Here is a 15844-nt window from a genome sequence, read left to right as displayed (position 1 = left end):
TTTTGTTTTCTACGAGTAGTTTGTTTAATTTTCTCGTCACCTGTCGCGTTTTTTAGGGATCATTTGCATTTTCCGAGCGAATATAGTTATTTTGGGATCATTCCGTCCACCCATAGCGTCCTTGTCTACGACTTTGAGAAATTGGTTGCTGACGTCGAACATATGTCGGGGGTAATGAACTAGCAAGGTTATATACTCATGCACTGGCAACCTTACATTGAACCGAATGGAGACTATAACCATGGAGGCATTGGTGCAAAGCAAATATGTGCGCATTTTTTATTGCTGTAGAAAATTTGAATGCGGTTTCTGGAATTCAACTCCGTAGTCCAGTGAAATTTCTTATTATATATAAATAATTTCTAGAACAGGAAAATTCAATGAATTTTCGCTGCTTTTAGACATCGCGAAATTGGCGTCACTTCTTTGGTTTTTCGGGCTTCGTTTGTGATAATGTGGGTTTTTGAACTCTATGACGTAGTTCAGTGACCCTTTTATTATTGTTAAATAAGTTCAGGAATCAGAAAATTCGATAAAATTTCGCTACTTTTAGACATCTTCATGAAAGTCGCGCCGCTTCTTCGGTTTTTCGGGCTTGTTTTGTAATCGATTGCTTCTTAGCATCTAGAAACTCTGCCTTTACACATTCTCTGGCTTTGTTACCTTCTGGTTTTTATTAAACCATAACCAATGTCGATACACTATATCACGTCGGAGCAACAGCGGTGTGAGTATACGAAGTCTGTGGCATCCTGTAATTGTTTACTTTCCACCGTTAACCCCGGAAAGGCGGAGACCAAAGGCAGGCTGTAGTGAACCGCATGCCATTGCTTGATTTTCATTTTGCATCCGCTGTGAAGCTATAGCTTTCTCTCGGACTCGACCAATGAACAGGCTTCGGGCGAGGACGGCGCTGGTGTGATTCTTGGCTCCCCCTAACGGAGAACCCATGCATACGCTTGTGCTTGTAAGCGTAGCGATGTAACTTGAAATCATTAGAAGTGCTTCCACTGGAGGTACTTTGTATGCCAATGCGAAGTGAAACGATGCGCTGCGTGGATGAACGGACGGTAATGACACAGGAATAAGCTCCTCGTCCGTTTCGTCTTCTTCAGTCATTTGTCTATGTTTATCAATGCAGCGCATAATTCGCCCTTCACTCAAATGAACGCCTATTGAAGTTAAATTCATTAGTAGTGGTGATGATATATATTAACAGGCAGTTATATTAATCACGTGGGTCTTAGGTCCCCATAAGCACAATGAGAGACGTCGTAGTATAGGAGGCTCAATAAATTACCACCTCCTGGGGAATTCTTTCACGTGCACCTAAACCTGAGCACACTGTCCTCCACCATTGGTGACTTCGGCCACGAATTTCGTTGGGACAGCAGTCGAACAGCACTGTATCAAATCGACCAGTGGCGTAGCCATGGGGTGCCACACTGGACCCATGACCCCCTCATCCCGCACATTTTTTTTTGCCGTGGCATATGTGTCACAAAATGACATAAGACCATGCTCGCCTGCCTGCCCTCGCCTCCCCCCCCCCATCTCGAAAAACATTTTGCCCATGGCTATCGCGACGGGAACAATCGCCAGCAGTTGGAGAGTGCTGTGGTACCACGTTGGCACCACGTGGTGCCACAGTGGCACCACGTTGTCACAGTCGGCACCACGTTGTCACAGTGGCACCACGTTGTCACGGTGCGCAGGTCATGTACTACCCCGCACGCAACCGGTACCTGAACCGGCTAACGCGGGACGCTTTCGGAAGGCTGGGCGTCACCCACGTAACGGGCTTGGACACGATACATCAGCTGGAGGCGCTGCGGACACCGAAGGCCACGCAATCGAAAAAGCCGCGTCCGGCCCACTTCGTAGTACTCCGCTACACGGGCGTGGCCTACGACGACACCGACACTGAGCCCGTCAACCTGCGGGTCCTGTTCATGGCCAGGGACATGCCTTTCGACGTGCAGGTAAGTGGCCTGTTGCTCCGTTACCCAGAGATCTCTCCTGAAGCGGTCCCGCAACAATTTTTCAAGCAATCGCGGAATGGCTTCATTAAGGGAGCCTGTGGCCTTACGAATCTGGTGCAACAATTAATTTCAGAATCCGTGAACTATAGGTAAAGTTATCGGCAGCTGTCACACGCTTCAAGTGCCTTCCCTCTCTTTTCGTACTGGTCGTCACGCTAAAAGCGACGCCAGGATCGACATTAGAATGGGGAACTAAGATGCGTCTCTTCTTCAGCGTCCGTCATCAACTTAAACACTTTTCTTTTTTTTCTTTTAGAGCTCTGTGGGAAGCCACCGCGTGTACACGGCGGCTGCCCGTAGCGGCCCCGGGAACTACACAGTTCATGATGCTCAAATATGCAAATGGACAAAGACTTTGCAGTAACTTGGCGATATGACGTCATTCGTAGCGGGGAAAAAAGGCGCAATTTCTAGCTGACTGAGAACTAACTGTAAACTCTGGGCTGGGTGCTGTGCTATAAGCTTTGGTTCGCGCTTTCTCAGGAGCATCGACTGCTGACCGGCAGCATTTCGTGACTATATGCTGAAGTGTTGCAGGGACTCCTTAAGCAAGATCCTTAAGCGGCCCTTTACCGTGGAAGTTGTCATAAGATTCTGCTGCCGCCGTCACTGGTGTCCGTTAAAGCTGCCACAAGAAATAAGGAAAACAAATATTCGGGTATAAAAGGGGTTGAAACCTGAGCTCTTTCCGTGCCAGCCCAGCATTCTACCACTGAGCGATGCGTGCGCTTGGTACTACTTCATACAAAAAACACTGCACAAGCGTTATGTCGGAAAGGAACTACATTAACTTGCGTAGTATATATGGCGTGGTATAAGAGTAGAATGACATCATCATCATCATCATCATCATCATCATCATCATCTTGACTACGTCCACTGCAGGACAAAGGCCTCTCTCATGTTCCGCCAGTTAACCCGGTCCTGTGCTTGCTGCTGCCAATTTATACCCGCAAACTTCTTAATCTCATCTGCCCACCTAACCTTTTGTCTCCCCCTAACCCACTTGCCTTCTCTTGGAATCCAGTTAGTTATCCTTAACGACCAACGGTTATCCTGTCTACGAGCTACATGCCCGGCCCATGTCCATTTCTTCTTCTTGATTTCAGCTATGATATCCTTAACGCCCTTTTGTTCCCTAATCCACTCTGCTCTCTTCTTGTCTCTTAAGGTTACACCTGCCAGAGACAAGAAGAGAGCAGAGTGGATTAGGGAACAAACGATAAGGATAACAACCAGGCGTCAAAGAAAGCTAGTGATTTAATCAGGCGTCATTCAATATGAATTACATAAAGAGTTCGTCGTTGAATGCTTCCAACTACAAAGGGCTCAGCCGTGAATCGTCATCGTTATCACCTACCAAAAAAACGCCAAGCGCAAAATGAGCGCATTTGGTCGTATACTTAATTTATAATTGAATATCTAACCATGGAATTGTCAAAGCCAATCTTAGACATAGTCGATGATCGCTGCTTAGCAAAGCGGGTATGTGCCACAGAAGGTGGGCAAGACCGTCGGTCCACAAAGTCGAGAAGTTGTTTGTAACTGGCCCAGGAAGTATGTGCCAAACACATGTGTACATGCATACCAATGTACGGTATAATATTTAAAGGTTGTGGGAAATGAAAGCGAGGGTAAAGAAAAAGGAAAAGGGCGGGGTCGACCGGTAAGGAGGCCAGTGGAGAGTGGTAGTGAGCTTGAAACTGGAGCTGTGTTAGACTTCTCATATTTTAGGGTCGAAGCTTCTTACGCCGTGGGTTGTACGTCTCGTGTCGTTGTCGTTGTAGTAGCCCCCTCTCGTTTACTGCTTAGAATCTCCGCTGGATGATGGCGCTTCTATATGATGAATATATTGTTACGGTGCGATGGATGCCTTTATTTACAGGAGATGATCAATGCGAGAGTCCAGGGATCTGGCCGATCACCGCTCGTGCCAACCTCGTTCTCCTCTTCTTCCACGCGCATCCTCAGTATCGTAGCAATTCCCCCTTTGCAGACGATGCCCACCGGGCGAGTTAGGCTTCGTTGCGATGATGATAGCGTTTTAAACGGGCAACATGAACGATGTTGGTCTTGCTTGAGCGGCGGCCAGTTGACAACAGCTGAGATATCACGTACGTGACATCGCTTAGACGTTCCAAGACAACAAACGGACCGGTGTAGTTGGCCAGAAACTTTTGGCAGAGGCCGCGCTTGCGAAGCGGCGTCCAAAGCCACACCAAATCCCCTTTCTCAAACCATACGTGCCGGTGACTTCTGTCGTAACGGTTTTTGGAGCGTTTCTGTGAGACGAAAGTTCGAAGACAGGCGATGCGCCGGGCCTCTTCTGCGCGGCAAATGGTTTCGGCGAGAGTAGGTTGATCAGTCTCGGAAAAAGGAAGAATAGTGTCAAGAGCTGTGCGGGGTTGGCGTGCGTAGAACAGATAAAATGGACTGTATCTCGTTGTTTCGTGCTGTGCAGTGTTGTAGGCGAAAGTTATAAAGGGCAAAATTGCGTCCCATGTTTTGTGTCCAGAATCAACATACATGGAAATCATGTTGACGAGAGTCCTATTTGTTCGTTCCGTCAAACCATTAGCCTGCGGGTGATACGGGGTAGTGTGACGAAAATGGCATGAAGCAAGACGAAGGAGGTCTTCAACTACAACGGCAACAAATTGCCGCCCGCGATCACTGATGATGACACGGGGGGATCCATGGCGTAATATAACGTGTGACAGCATGAACTGTGAAACTTGAGTGGCCGTTGCCGCAGGAATCGCCGCAGTTTCGGCGTAACGTGTGAGGTGGTCAACGCTCACAATAATCCATCGGTTTTCCGTTCGTTGATCGCGGAAAAGGGCCTAGCAGGTCGACACCTACGACGTCAAATGGTGAACTCGGGGGTGCTATGGGATGAAGTAGTCCGGCTGGCGGAGTTGTAGGACGCTTGTGGCGTTGACATTGCTCACAGCTCGCAACGTATGCAGTCACACTTTTACGCATCTTCGGCCAGAAGAAGCGTTCTTGCGTGCGATAAAATGTCCTAGAAAAACCCATATGGCCAGATGTTGGGTCGTCATGCATTGCTCGAAGTACGTGTTGTCGAAGACTTGTAGGCACAACTAGAAGTAGGCGAGGGCCTACACCGGAATAATTCTTTTTGTAAAGAACGCCATCCTTTACGACGAAACCACGTTGACCGTTCGTTCCGGAAATAAAGAAAGAAGCGAGACAGTTGTCATTGCGTTGCTCTGCTCGAAAAGTTGTTAGGTCGGGGAACGGAGTATCCACTACAGCCAAATATTCATCAAAGTTGTCAGCGTCACACTCGGTTGTCGGAAGGGGAAGTCGTGAAAGGCAATCAGCGTCGGCATGACGACGACCGCTCTTGTAGCAGACTTCAAAGTCGTGTTCTTGCAATCGTAATGCCCAACGAGCAAGACGACCAGATGGGTCCCGTAGTCCAGTGAGCCAACATAAAGAATGGTGGTCCGTGACAATCGAGAATCGGCGTCCGTAGATATAAGGGCGAAACTTGTGCACGGCGAATATGACCGCGAGACATTCCTGCTCTGTGACAGTATAGTTTCGCTCCGGCTTACTTAAACAGCGACTGGCATAGGCAACGACGTGTTCAGCAGCTCCATGGCGTTGTACCAAGACGGCGCCAATACCTACACCACTGGCGTCGGTATGAACTTCTGTGGCAGCAGATGGGTCATAGTGGCGAAGTACTGGCCCTGACGTAAGAGCAAACTTGAGTTGCGAAAAAGACGACTCGCATTCCGCTGACCACCGAAAAGGTGCGTTCTTGTTGAGTAGGGACGTCAAAGGGTAAGCGAGGTCGGCGAACCTGGGCACGAAGCGACGGAAGTACGAGCATAGGCCCAAAAAGCTTCGCAACTCTCGTACCGACTGAGGTTGTTTGAAGCTGCTGACTGCTGCGACTTTCTGGGGGTCGGGTCGAACGCCATGCTTGTCCACCAGGTGACCGAGAACGAGAGTCTCACGGCTGCCAAAGTGACACTTCTTAGAGTTCAGGGTGAGCTTAGCTCTCTCAAGGCAGGTGAGAACAATGTCTAGACGATGGTTGTGTTCATCGAATATACGGCCAAATATTATAATGTCATCCAGGTAGCAAAGAAAAACTTCCCACTTTAGTCCACGTAACACAGAGTCCATGAAGCGCTCAAACGTGGCTGGAGCGTTGCATAGGCCAAACGGCAATACATTGAATTCAAATAGACCATCTGGGGTTATGAAGGCCGTTTTCTCTTTGTCATTCGGGTGCATGGGTATTTGCCAATAACCAGATCTCAAATCCACGGATGAGAAGTACGATGCCGAATGTAAACAATCGATGACATCATCAATCCTGGGAAGCGGGTAGACATCCTTTTTAGTAACAGAGTTGAGCCGTCTGTAATCCACGCAGAATCGCCATGTACCATCCTTCTTTCGGACAAGAATCACAGGGGCAGCCCAAGGACTACACGACTCTTGAATAACCCTTTTCTTTAACATCTCTTCTACCTGTTGAGTAATGACCTTGCGCTCCGCAGATGAGACACGGTATGGTTTCTGCCGGATAGGGTGAGCGGATCCTGTGTCAATCCCATGGCGAGTACGCCACTCGGGTACACTTATTCGCTCTTCTTTCTGCGCAAAGTCAAATATAGTAACGTGCTTCGCAAGGACTTCGACCAAAGCTTGACGTTTTTCTGATGATAGCGACTTGTTTACCATACTCAGAAAGTTGGCTTCTGTATGGTACGTTGCACAAATAGGATCTACTCTCTCGTCACTTAAAGATGCAATGAAACTGGTTGCATTTTCTTCGAAGCGGGCGAGTCGCATTCCGCCGGGTAGCATAACAGGTTCATTTGAATAGTTCGACACCCATAAGGCCGATCGCCTATCACTGATCGACAGAACACAATGTGGAATGAGCACATTTTTCTTGGCGCAATTAAGAGGAATGGGCTCCACAAGAACATCAAACTTTCCGGCGTCCGAGGCAGAGGCGTCAACGCGTACGGTCTTCATCGAGTTGGGCGGCAAGACAACATCCTCAATGACGGTGATAGATCCTTGACAGCACCTAGGATCGTCAGTAAATGCCGATAGCATAATCTCGCCAGCACCGCAATATACAGTAGCCCCGCACTCGCGTAGAAAATCGATGCCCAAGATGATGTCATGGGTGGAGCTGGTCAGGACGGCGAATTCAGCCTCGAAGTCCTTGTCACCCAAAGTGACACTAACAACACACACACCGATCGGGCACAATGTCTCCCCGCTCACTGCACGAAATGATGCACAACTGTCCCAGCGAAACATCACTTTATGTCCTAGCCGCAATTTGAAGTTAAGACTCATCACTGAAACAGCTGCTCCAGTATCTATCAACGCCATCGTAGGAAGTCCATCAATAAGCACGGGGACCCTATTTTGAGTCATAAAAATGGGTGGAGGCATAGGCGGATGTAGTGACAAATGTTCGGCGACCTCACCTCCATTGGCCGCACCACCTAGTTTCCCGGAGGCGGGGAGGTGACGCGTCGACCAGGAGATGGGGAACGGAACCGGCGTGTTGTGGGGGGCGTCAAGCTTCGCACGGAGGAAGGCGAGTCATTGCGTAAATTCCGATGGAAATTGCGTCCTACATGTGTATCACTGTGGGTCGTTTGCTGGAAGCCGTCCCCAACGTACGCGTCCCGCAATGAACGCATACCACCGTGCCAGCGGTTTTGTCGAGAAGAAGGTGATGGTCCCTCGTAGTAGCGCTGCTGGGGGCGACGCCTTTGACCACAGAATCGAGCCACATGTCCACGGAAACCGCAGTTATAGCACACAGGGGTCTCACGCACATCGCCAAACCTTCCACGAGGCGCCATGTGCCCATGATCGTCCCACGAAGACACCATTGTAGGTGGTTGGCGGGAGCGTTCTGGAAACCACGGCAATGATGTAAGTTGTCGGTTGGGGGGCTTTGGTGCTCTTGATTGGGGCAAATCATATAGCGTGGCATCAACGGCAGCACACATTGCGTCGTATGCCGGCGAGGTGTTGATAGCAGGTGCTCTCGGCGGGTCGACAGCATCACGTCGTCCAAGTTCTTCGCGTACGATTTGACTGATCATTGAGGCAAGATCACAGGAGGATGTTGGAGGGACGTCGACACTTGCAACGGTGGTGACGTTGGCAAGTCTACAAAACTTGGGAGTGATGCGCCTAGCCTTCAGTGTCTCAAACGTGCGGCTGTGTTGTATTACGTCCGCTACAGACACCAAGGTGTCCTTGCCGATGAGGAAATTGTAGACATCCTAAGCAACCCCTTTGAGAAGATGCCCTACCTTGTCATCTTCTTTCATGCGTGGGTCTACAGACTTGCACAATTTCAGGATCTCTTCAATGTACGTTGTGCATGTTTCACCGGGGACTTGAGCACGCTGCATCAAAGTTTGCTCAGCGCGCTTCTTCTTCATCAATGGGTCCCCGAAGCAGCTTGCTATTTCTTTCTCAAACGCTTCCCAGGTCATTATTGTTTCTTCGTGGTTTTTAAACCACACCAACGCAGTCCCTTGAAGAAACAATCCGACGTTGGACAACCGGGAGGCCGCATCCCAACAGTTGTATTTACTCACACGGTTGAAGTGTTTCAGCCATTCGTCGACGTCTTCTCCGACCCTCCCTGAGAAGCTTCGTGGTACCATGTGCCGGGGCCACGCAGCGCCAGACGAAGAGTGCGTGGTGTCGCTGTCAGCAATCGAATCCATAGAGAGCGGTGGTAGACCAGCCAGTCGGCGGCTTCGGCGTAGTTCTTGAGGTAGCGCTTCCGTGATCGTTGGCCTTGGATCGCTCCACTGTACCCCGCACCTTCCACCAATCTTGTTACGGTGCGATGGATGCCTTTATTTACAGGAGATGATCAATGCGAGAGTCCAGGGATCTGGCCGATCACCGCTCGTGCCAACCTCGTTCTCCTCTTCTTCCACGCGCATCCTCAGTATCGTTGCAATATGATGAAAATATGCAAGATGGCGGTACTTTGTGTTCACTTGATGAACGCAAGGATGAACAGACAGGCAAATGGACGGACGGACGCATGGAAGCATAAACGGATGGACGTGCAGACGAATGAATGGACCGACAGACGCACGGACGCATCGCCCCACTCATCATCATTCACTATATGTGAATGTGCTGTGATTTTTTACATGCTAAAACTAACATGATGTTAAAGAACGATTAATTTGTGTGGTGATCAGAAATGCTATTAAACAGATGTATAGAAGTATATGTATTTTTATGTTCAGTATGCAAACCAAAACCTGTTGAACTGTTGTGTATAAGTTAAATGTTTTCAAAATGTTCTGTATCTTCACCAAACATGTCGTTTATTGTATGAATCTGTCCCATGCCTGTACATTTATGTATGTAATAGTTGCATGTAATTACACTAGGATTCAGCTAAGGATCCAGATGTTGGTAATATGTTTTAAATGCGGAGCATTTTATAGTCGCACCTACTCGCAAATCCAGCGTCGGTGGTGTCGTCTACACCCCCATTGCGCATGCTCGCGTCTCGTGCCAACTGACGGGGGTCGGCATAAAGACCGTGACATCTATAGAGCTTATTCGGAACTGAAACGTTTTTCTTAGCAACCAGTATTTCACATGAGCGTGAGTGTAATAGACCCTATACTTTGATATGTTGCTCAAAACGCCGCAATTTTTTCGTGTGTCTGTGTAGAGCGAAGCTATTGGTCAGGTGTCGCTATAGGATATAAATTATATAGATATCGCCATAGCTTTGCAGAGTGAAGCTATACCAACATTAAATTCCGTATATTGAGGTATAATGTGCTTCGCTAAATGCACCGACGCATGAAATAATACACATGATTTGAGAATGTCCGCAGTACAATTAAAAACGCGCTCAACTGAGGAATCGCTCGAACCGACTCGACAGACGATCATTTACGATTACAAAAATACTTGGACCGTGGCCGCATTCGGATAATCAAAGGCGCGCAGTGAGCGCCCTCCGCCATTTTTTAATGGACACAACTCTAATGAACTGTCTTTAGTTCATATTATACCTTGCCGCTATCTGTACGTACTCTATCTGCAATGTGATCCTGATCTATTAACCGGGCTACGACCATACATACTGTGCTCATTCATGCATAATAAGCCCTATATTATATATAGCATTGTACATACTGCCTCTGATAATATAGTTTTTTTTCATATTGTATTCTTAGTTTTGCTTTTTAGTGCGTTTATATTGTACATGACAGTTATGGTGTTGAGATAGCCGGCTCTGACGTAGCCTACGTTTCCATGTTCTGCCAAATATAAATAAAAAGTAATGTCGGGTACGTTTCATGTCCCAAGATCACGATATGATCATGAGAGGCATCGTAGTGGAGGACTCCGGAAATTTTGACCGTCTCGTGTTCTTCAAGGTGCACCGAAATTACAGAGTATGTGGATATCTGCCATTTCTCCTCCATCGAAATGCTACCGCCATGGCCTGATCGAAACCACGACCATCGGGGCCAGCAGCCGAGCGCCCTTGCCACTGATCCACCGAGGCGTAACCCATTGACGCATGGGACTCGTCATGGTGGTCTGGGCGTACTGGCTCGTAGGTCGTGGGTTCGAATCTCGGCTACTGCTGCTGCATTTTAGATGAAGGCGATACCACTGGAGGCCTGTGTATTTAGAGTTAGGTGCTTTCACTTTCACTTTATTTGTTTAAAGGCCCCATGTAAAGGACATTAGATAAGGGGTGGGTGTACAATGCACGACCCTTCACCGTTCAGAATGAAAAATGAACTCTTGCAGCTTCAATGAAAGCTTCTGGGTTGGTGATGGCAACGATGACGTAGGGAAGGCCGTTCCAGTCCACAATGGTGCCTGGAAAAAATGAAGACGAGAAGCTGACAGTGTGGATTTGTGGGCGAGCTACACTTAAAGGCCAACTCCGGCGATTTCTCGAGGTGAATGGATCGCAATTAAATTAGCTGGACATGTTCCTTCGCACATTTTTGTCATTTATGCCAAATTACAGGCTTGAGAGATGCTCTGATTACTTGGAAATACATTTTAAAGATTGCCTCGAAAAGCTCACCTTGCTTGCCAGAATTATTCGCAACACTGTCTGTGTGATGTCATGTTTGTCATGACATCACAGAGGCGCAGCCGATGGCATCGCTACTTTGGCCGCTACAGCGTTTATTGTGCTGGCCACAAGGTGACTGTGGTGGTGTTTGACTCGGGTACAGCACGGGAAAGCTTTCCTCCTTCGTCTGTGCTGTTTGAGCAGGGCTTCGCTGGCCTGGCTTCCACAAGTTTCATACTCCGCACCGGTGGGACCAGTACACGGCCTTCGGTTCTTACCAAATAGTACGTCATTCACAGACAGAATGCCCGGTTGAGTTTTGGTTTCTGTATCGCACCTTTTTTTGTGCTTATTAAAAGTTATTTTCGAATTTCCTGAGCATTTCAGCTATTGGGCTCATGACAAGAGTGTCTCAGGAACATAGAAACACCATTACCTTAACATGGCCGAAAAATTGTCGGAGTTGGCCTTTAAGGAATGGCTCGTACGAAGAGATATACGAGCTGGTGGTGAAAGGTAGGGAGTCTGAGTGAGCTGTGGTACATTTTGGTGTAGTAGAGATAGGCCTAATTCAAGAACCGCAGGTTTTCGAAATTCTCGCGGTCCTTCTTTTACGGCTTCTCTCGTAATCATGTTGTTTTGGAACACGAGATCCAAACAATCATTATTTCGTTACGTGGCGCGTGTACGCAGGTGAACTACCGGCAGCGACTGATCTCTCAGCCGGAGGGACCCGTGGACGAGGCGCGGTTCCCGGAGATGCATACGCTGCTTCCGATCATGGGTGCTCTGCAGCAGCGCCACCTGGAACTGCAGGCCGAACGGCTGCGTGAGCCACCGCCAGAGGACGTGTACCTGCGTCGGTTCCCGTTTCCCGCGTACATCGAGCACCACGACCAGAAGAACTACGCCCTGGTGCTGACGCGATTCTGCATCGGCATGCTCATCCCGTTCACGGTTCTCGTGGCCCGGCTCACCGACGAGAAGGCTTCCGGTGAGGGCTACTTTAGTTTGGAGTAGTAAGAATGTATGTTTTGAGTATTGGGCATGTTGGTTCATCGTTGTTAAACTGGTATTTCCTGGAACGAGGAAAGTGAAGACTGTCCTGCCACCCTAACGAAAGAACGGAACGATGTCTTCTGATCATATCTGCAGATTGCGCATTAAAATCACAGAGTCACTTTAGCATTTGCCTAAGGCGGCTCGAAGGCCATGACCGTCTTCTTGTTCTTTCTTCTCACTCGATTGCATTGCTAATGGTAACGGGACGTGGCATGATGATATGGCGTAACGTGGTGTCACGAGCAGTAATTTCAAACTGTGCTGTAGTCATTTAGCGTGTTCCTTGTTAAATCGACGTCGAGCCTCTATAGGAACCTTTGAATCACTTACAGCATCGTCACATGGCGCTCCGCTGATCACTATTAGGATGGAATTTCACGACAGGAATTGGCTCCCTTGTGCAACTTGGTTAAACAAGCCGATCATCATCAAGGAATTTTGTCCGTATTAAGGCCTCATCGCGATCAAACGTGTCTCTGCGACGCAAGTGTTAGAGTTCAACGACTGCTAGCGGTTTCTTTATAGTCTTCGCATTTATCACCTAAATTCGCGCTATAGCAGCGGGCTCATTGGCGGCGCAGAAGACTAATTGCATCGCAGTGCAGTGTATAAGGCATAATCTCATTGCACTTTGGGGACATGCTTTTTATTTATTGTTTTGTCTCCGTCAAGTTTTAAGTGAAATAAATAAATACAGGGTTATGGTAATGAATCTTCCTTTCGATTGGGCACTCCAAAATAATTTCGACCATGCAGCTGCGGTTCTTTAACTGGTCCCTAAATCTAAGTGCACGGCTGTTCCAAAGCAATTTGATGCCATCGAAAGGGGGCCTCCTCGTGGCCGAGAAGGGAAGCTTCACCATCGGGCTCAGCGGTGTTGCGCTGCTGAAGCCAAGGTTCGGTTCGACTCCAAGCAGTAGTGGCGGTACGACACGATGCAGGGAACACCGCATATTCTTGTTTAGGTTCCACGTTAAATAACTATACCCCCATGGTCGAAATTATTCGAGAGTCCTCCACGACGGCGTGCCTCCTAACCACAGGGCGGTTATGGCCCGCTGAACCCCATATTGCATTACCTTTTAGGGGCGAAGCTCCTAAAGGCGTGGGTCTGTCCATCTCTTACATGTATGTACGTGACCGCCTATAGTTCCACCTTTGCCAACTGCCCACTGCTTCGTCCTTGCAAACATCCCACTATGCCCCATCACCGATCCACCACTTCACCGAGCATAAAGCCGTTATAATGAAGGGGAAACGGAAGGGACGTATAGCTACCACTTACGAATGATAAAATTTCTTGTATCAATATATATCGTGTTTGTCAAGTCTTTGATGATGTAGTGGGTGATGTTCGCGGATGGTTCAGGGTTTAGCGACGAAACTTTCGAGCGCTTCGCCCCACTCATCATCATTCACTCCGCGGATAAGCTGCGAATCTTTTCCTCTTTCACACCGGCAGGTATGCGCGAGCTCCTTTGCGTGATGGGCCTCGGCGACTGGGTGTATTGGGTGAGCCACTACATGAGCGCCTTCTTCATGCACTCCATCATTGTGTCGCTCATGCTGCTCTTCACGTGCGTCAAGCGGAACGAGGAAGGACGAGCGTTCATACAGTTCAGCGACCCCTCACTGCTCTTCGTCATACTCAACTTCTTCTGCAGCCAGTGCGTCATGCACGGATTCGCACTCTCCATGCTCTTCGCGAACCGTGAGTTTCGAATTAAGTGCTCGCATTGCCGGGAAAAAGATTCATAAAGTTGTGCGATCGCGACGCGTACAGAAGAGAACATCGTTATACACACGCAGCTCAGTGTGTCTAATCATGTTTTTATTCTGTCCTTGTCTCAGAGGCAGAACGGGCCCAAACCGCAACAGTGAAATACATTGCCAGGAAAGAGACAAGAGTGGGGGGGGGGCAGCTTCAGAGAAAGTCATTGGGTGAGTCGGGGGGGTTCGGTACCCACCTAATAATTACACCAGTTCTTCCCCCCTCGCAGTCAAGAGGGGGTTGTGTGAACCCTGACCTCCTGCCCCCTCCCCGCTCCCCATGTCCACGGTTCATTTCAATTTCAGCGCAAAAAAAGGACGTGTTGGGCCGAGATGGATCGCTTCGCAGAGCGCTCGCTTGCCAAGGCTGGCTGCGGGACGTAATGCTCTTGCTTTGCTTGTTTCTTTCATAATGGTGTCTGAAAGCTTGTTTGTTTCGGCCATAGAGGACATAATAAAAGCTATATTTAATTGTAGGAGAGGTTTAGTATATCGGAAAAGGCTTACGTTAGCGTTAGCGTGAGTTTCAGCGCTTACGCTGAAAATGGAACGCGCTGCCTGCCAACTGATGGTTTTTTAGTACAGAGGAAGGCATTCCCGCTATTCCGAGCGCAAACACCTACGGTGCCATCTATAGTTATAAACAAACACTATATACCTAAGCCGTCATCTACTATTCCTCAAGATCCCTATTACCTGGTGTAGTGGTTAAACGGACGTTCGTCACTATGTTTGTTGATAGCGGACGAGAAAGCATTAACATGAACTTTTTATTTCATGGCATGGGTGGAACGGCTGACGACGCACGGATACGCTACCGTGTGCAGCGCCGTTGAGTCGGACGTCGCGGCCAACCCAGCAGTCAGGGTCGCAACTCCGGAGGTCCTGGATCAGGCCACGGCTCACGACGACCACACCCGGTAGACCTCGTCCACGAACCTGCTTCCGGCCACTGCACTCAGGCAGGAGCTGTTCGGCAGGTCTCGGCCTTGGACCTTGAACAGACACACCGGAGCTCGACCTGGCCGACACATACGGGTCTCACGTCCGGCTCAGGAACGCTCCCAGGAACTCGTCCTCTCGAGCGGCGCACTGCTTCGTCTGCCTTCCTGGCCTCAACGCTCGAGCTCTCTTTTCTCCGCACGTTCCTTCTTGGCCAGGGCACCGCCAGGTACCCTCGGGTGCACCCTGCAGCTCATGAGCTCGTGGCCCACGTCCGAGTCTGGCCCGTCGCTCGGCACCGCTCGGCGATCCTAGATTCAGCCAGTCTCTCCCCTGGCATCTGAATCCTCGGCCACCCTGAATCCTCACCCGGCTCCGTGCTCCTCTGTGCGCACTCCCGCGTCTCGCCCGGCAGAACATCTCGCTCGTCCCTTGCCGAAGTGCGACGCTCTCGTGACACCGGCGCTTGATGGCATGGGTGCGGCCACGGAGCAGTCAACCCGCATCGGAGACGCGATGCTCCATGCGGGGCATGGCCAGCCCGTCCAGCGAAGAGCGTGCGCCGAGACGCGATGCTCGACGCAACCGTGACCATTAGCCAGGCCACGTTCATCGCTGTGTCGAACGGCTGACCGTGGAGACGCCTCGCCGAGATCCGCGATGCCCTCGGCAAGGAAGAGAACAGCAGGCCAGGCCGCGCCCCGAGATGCAGTACTCGTGCCGGCAACTCCGCCCCAGCTGGTAGTTGGACGGCAGTAGCGTGGACGGCCGCGTTCCCTGGCCGGAACCTGGATCGCCTGCGTCCGACGCTTCGGCCCGCTGTCTCCCGTCTGCCGCTGCTTCGGCTCGTCCCCAGCCACAAAGCCCACTGCCACGTGATGGTCGCCCGTGGCCCAATCGTGGCACGCCACCT

The 15844-nt window shown here is 49.7% G+C and overlaps 1 protein-coding gene across 1 annotated transcript in view; it reads left to right on the top strand.

Moving 5' to 3' along the window:
- LOC119168356 (phospholipid-transporting ATPase ABCA3) overlaps positions 1-15844 on the top strand; it is a 42008-nt gene that overhangs the window by 4569 nt on the left and 21595 nt on the right. Inside the window, exons 3-5 of the mRNA XM_075867897.1 lie at positions 1716-1982; positions 11851-12151; positions 13682-13930. Of these exons, the coding sequence (XP_075724012.1) occupies positions 1716-1982; positions 11851-12151; positions 13682-13930 (817 nt within the window). The remainder of the gene's footprint in view (positions 1-1715; positions 1983-11850; positions 12152-13681; positions 13931-15844) is intronic.

This window comes from Rhipicephalus microplus, chromosome 6 (assembly GCF_043290135.1).
Source record: "Rhipicephalus microplus isolate Deutch F79 chromosome 6, USDA_Rmic, whole genome shotgun sequence".
NCBI lineage: Eukaryota > Metazoa > Arthropoda > Arachnida > Ixodida > Ixodidae > Rhipicephalus > Rhipicephalus microplus.
The sequence above is the reverse complement of the archived record's forward strand: the minus strand, read 5'-3'. Positions and strand labels throughout refer to the sequence as shown.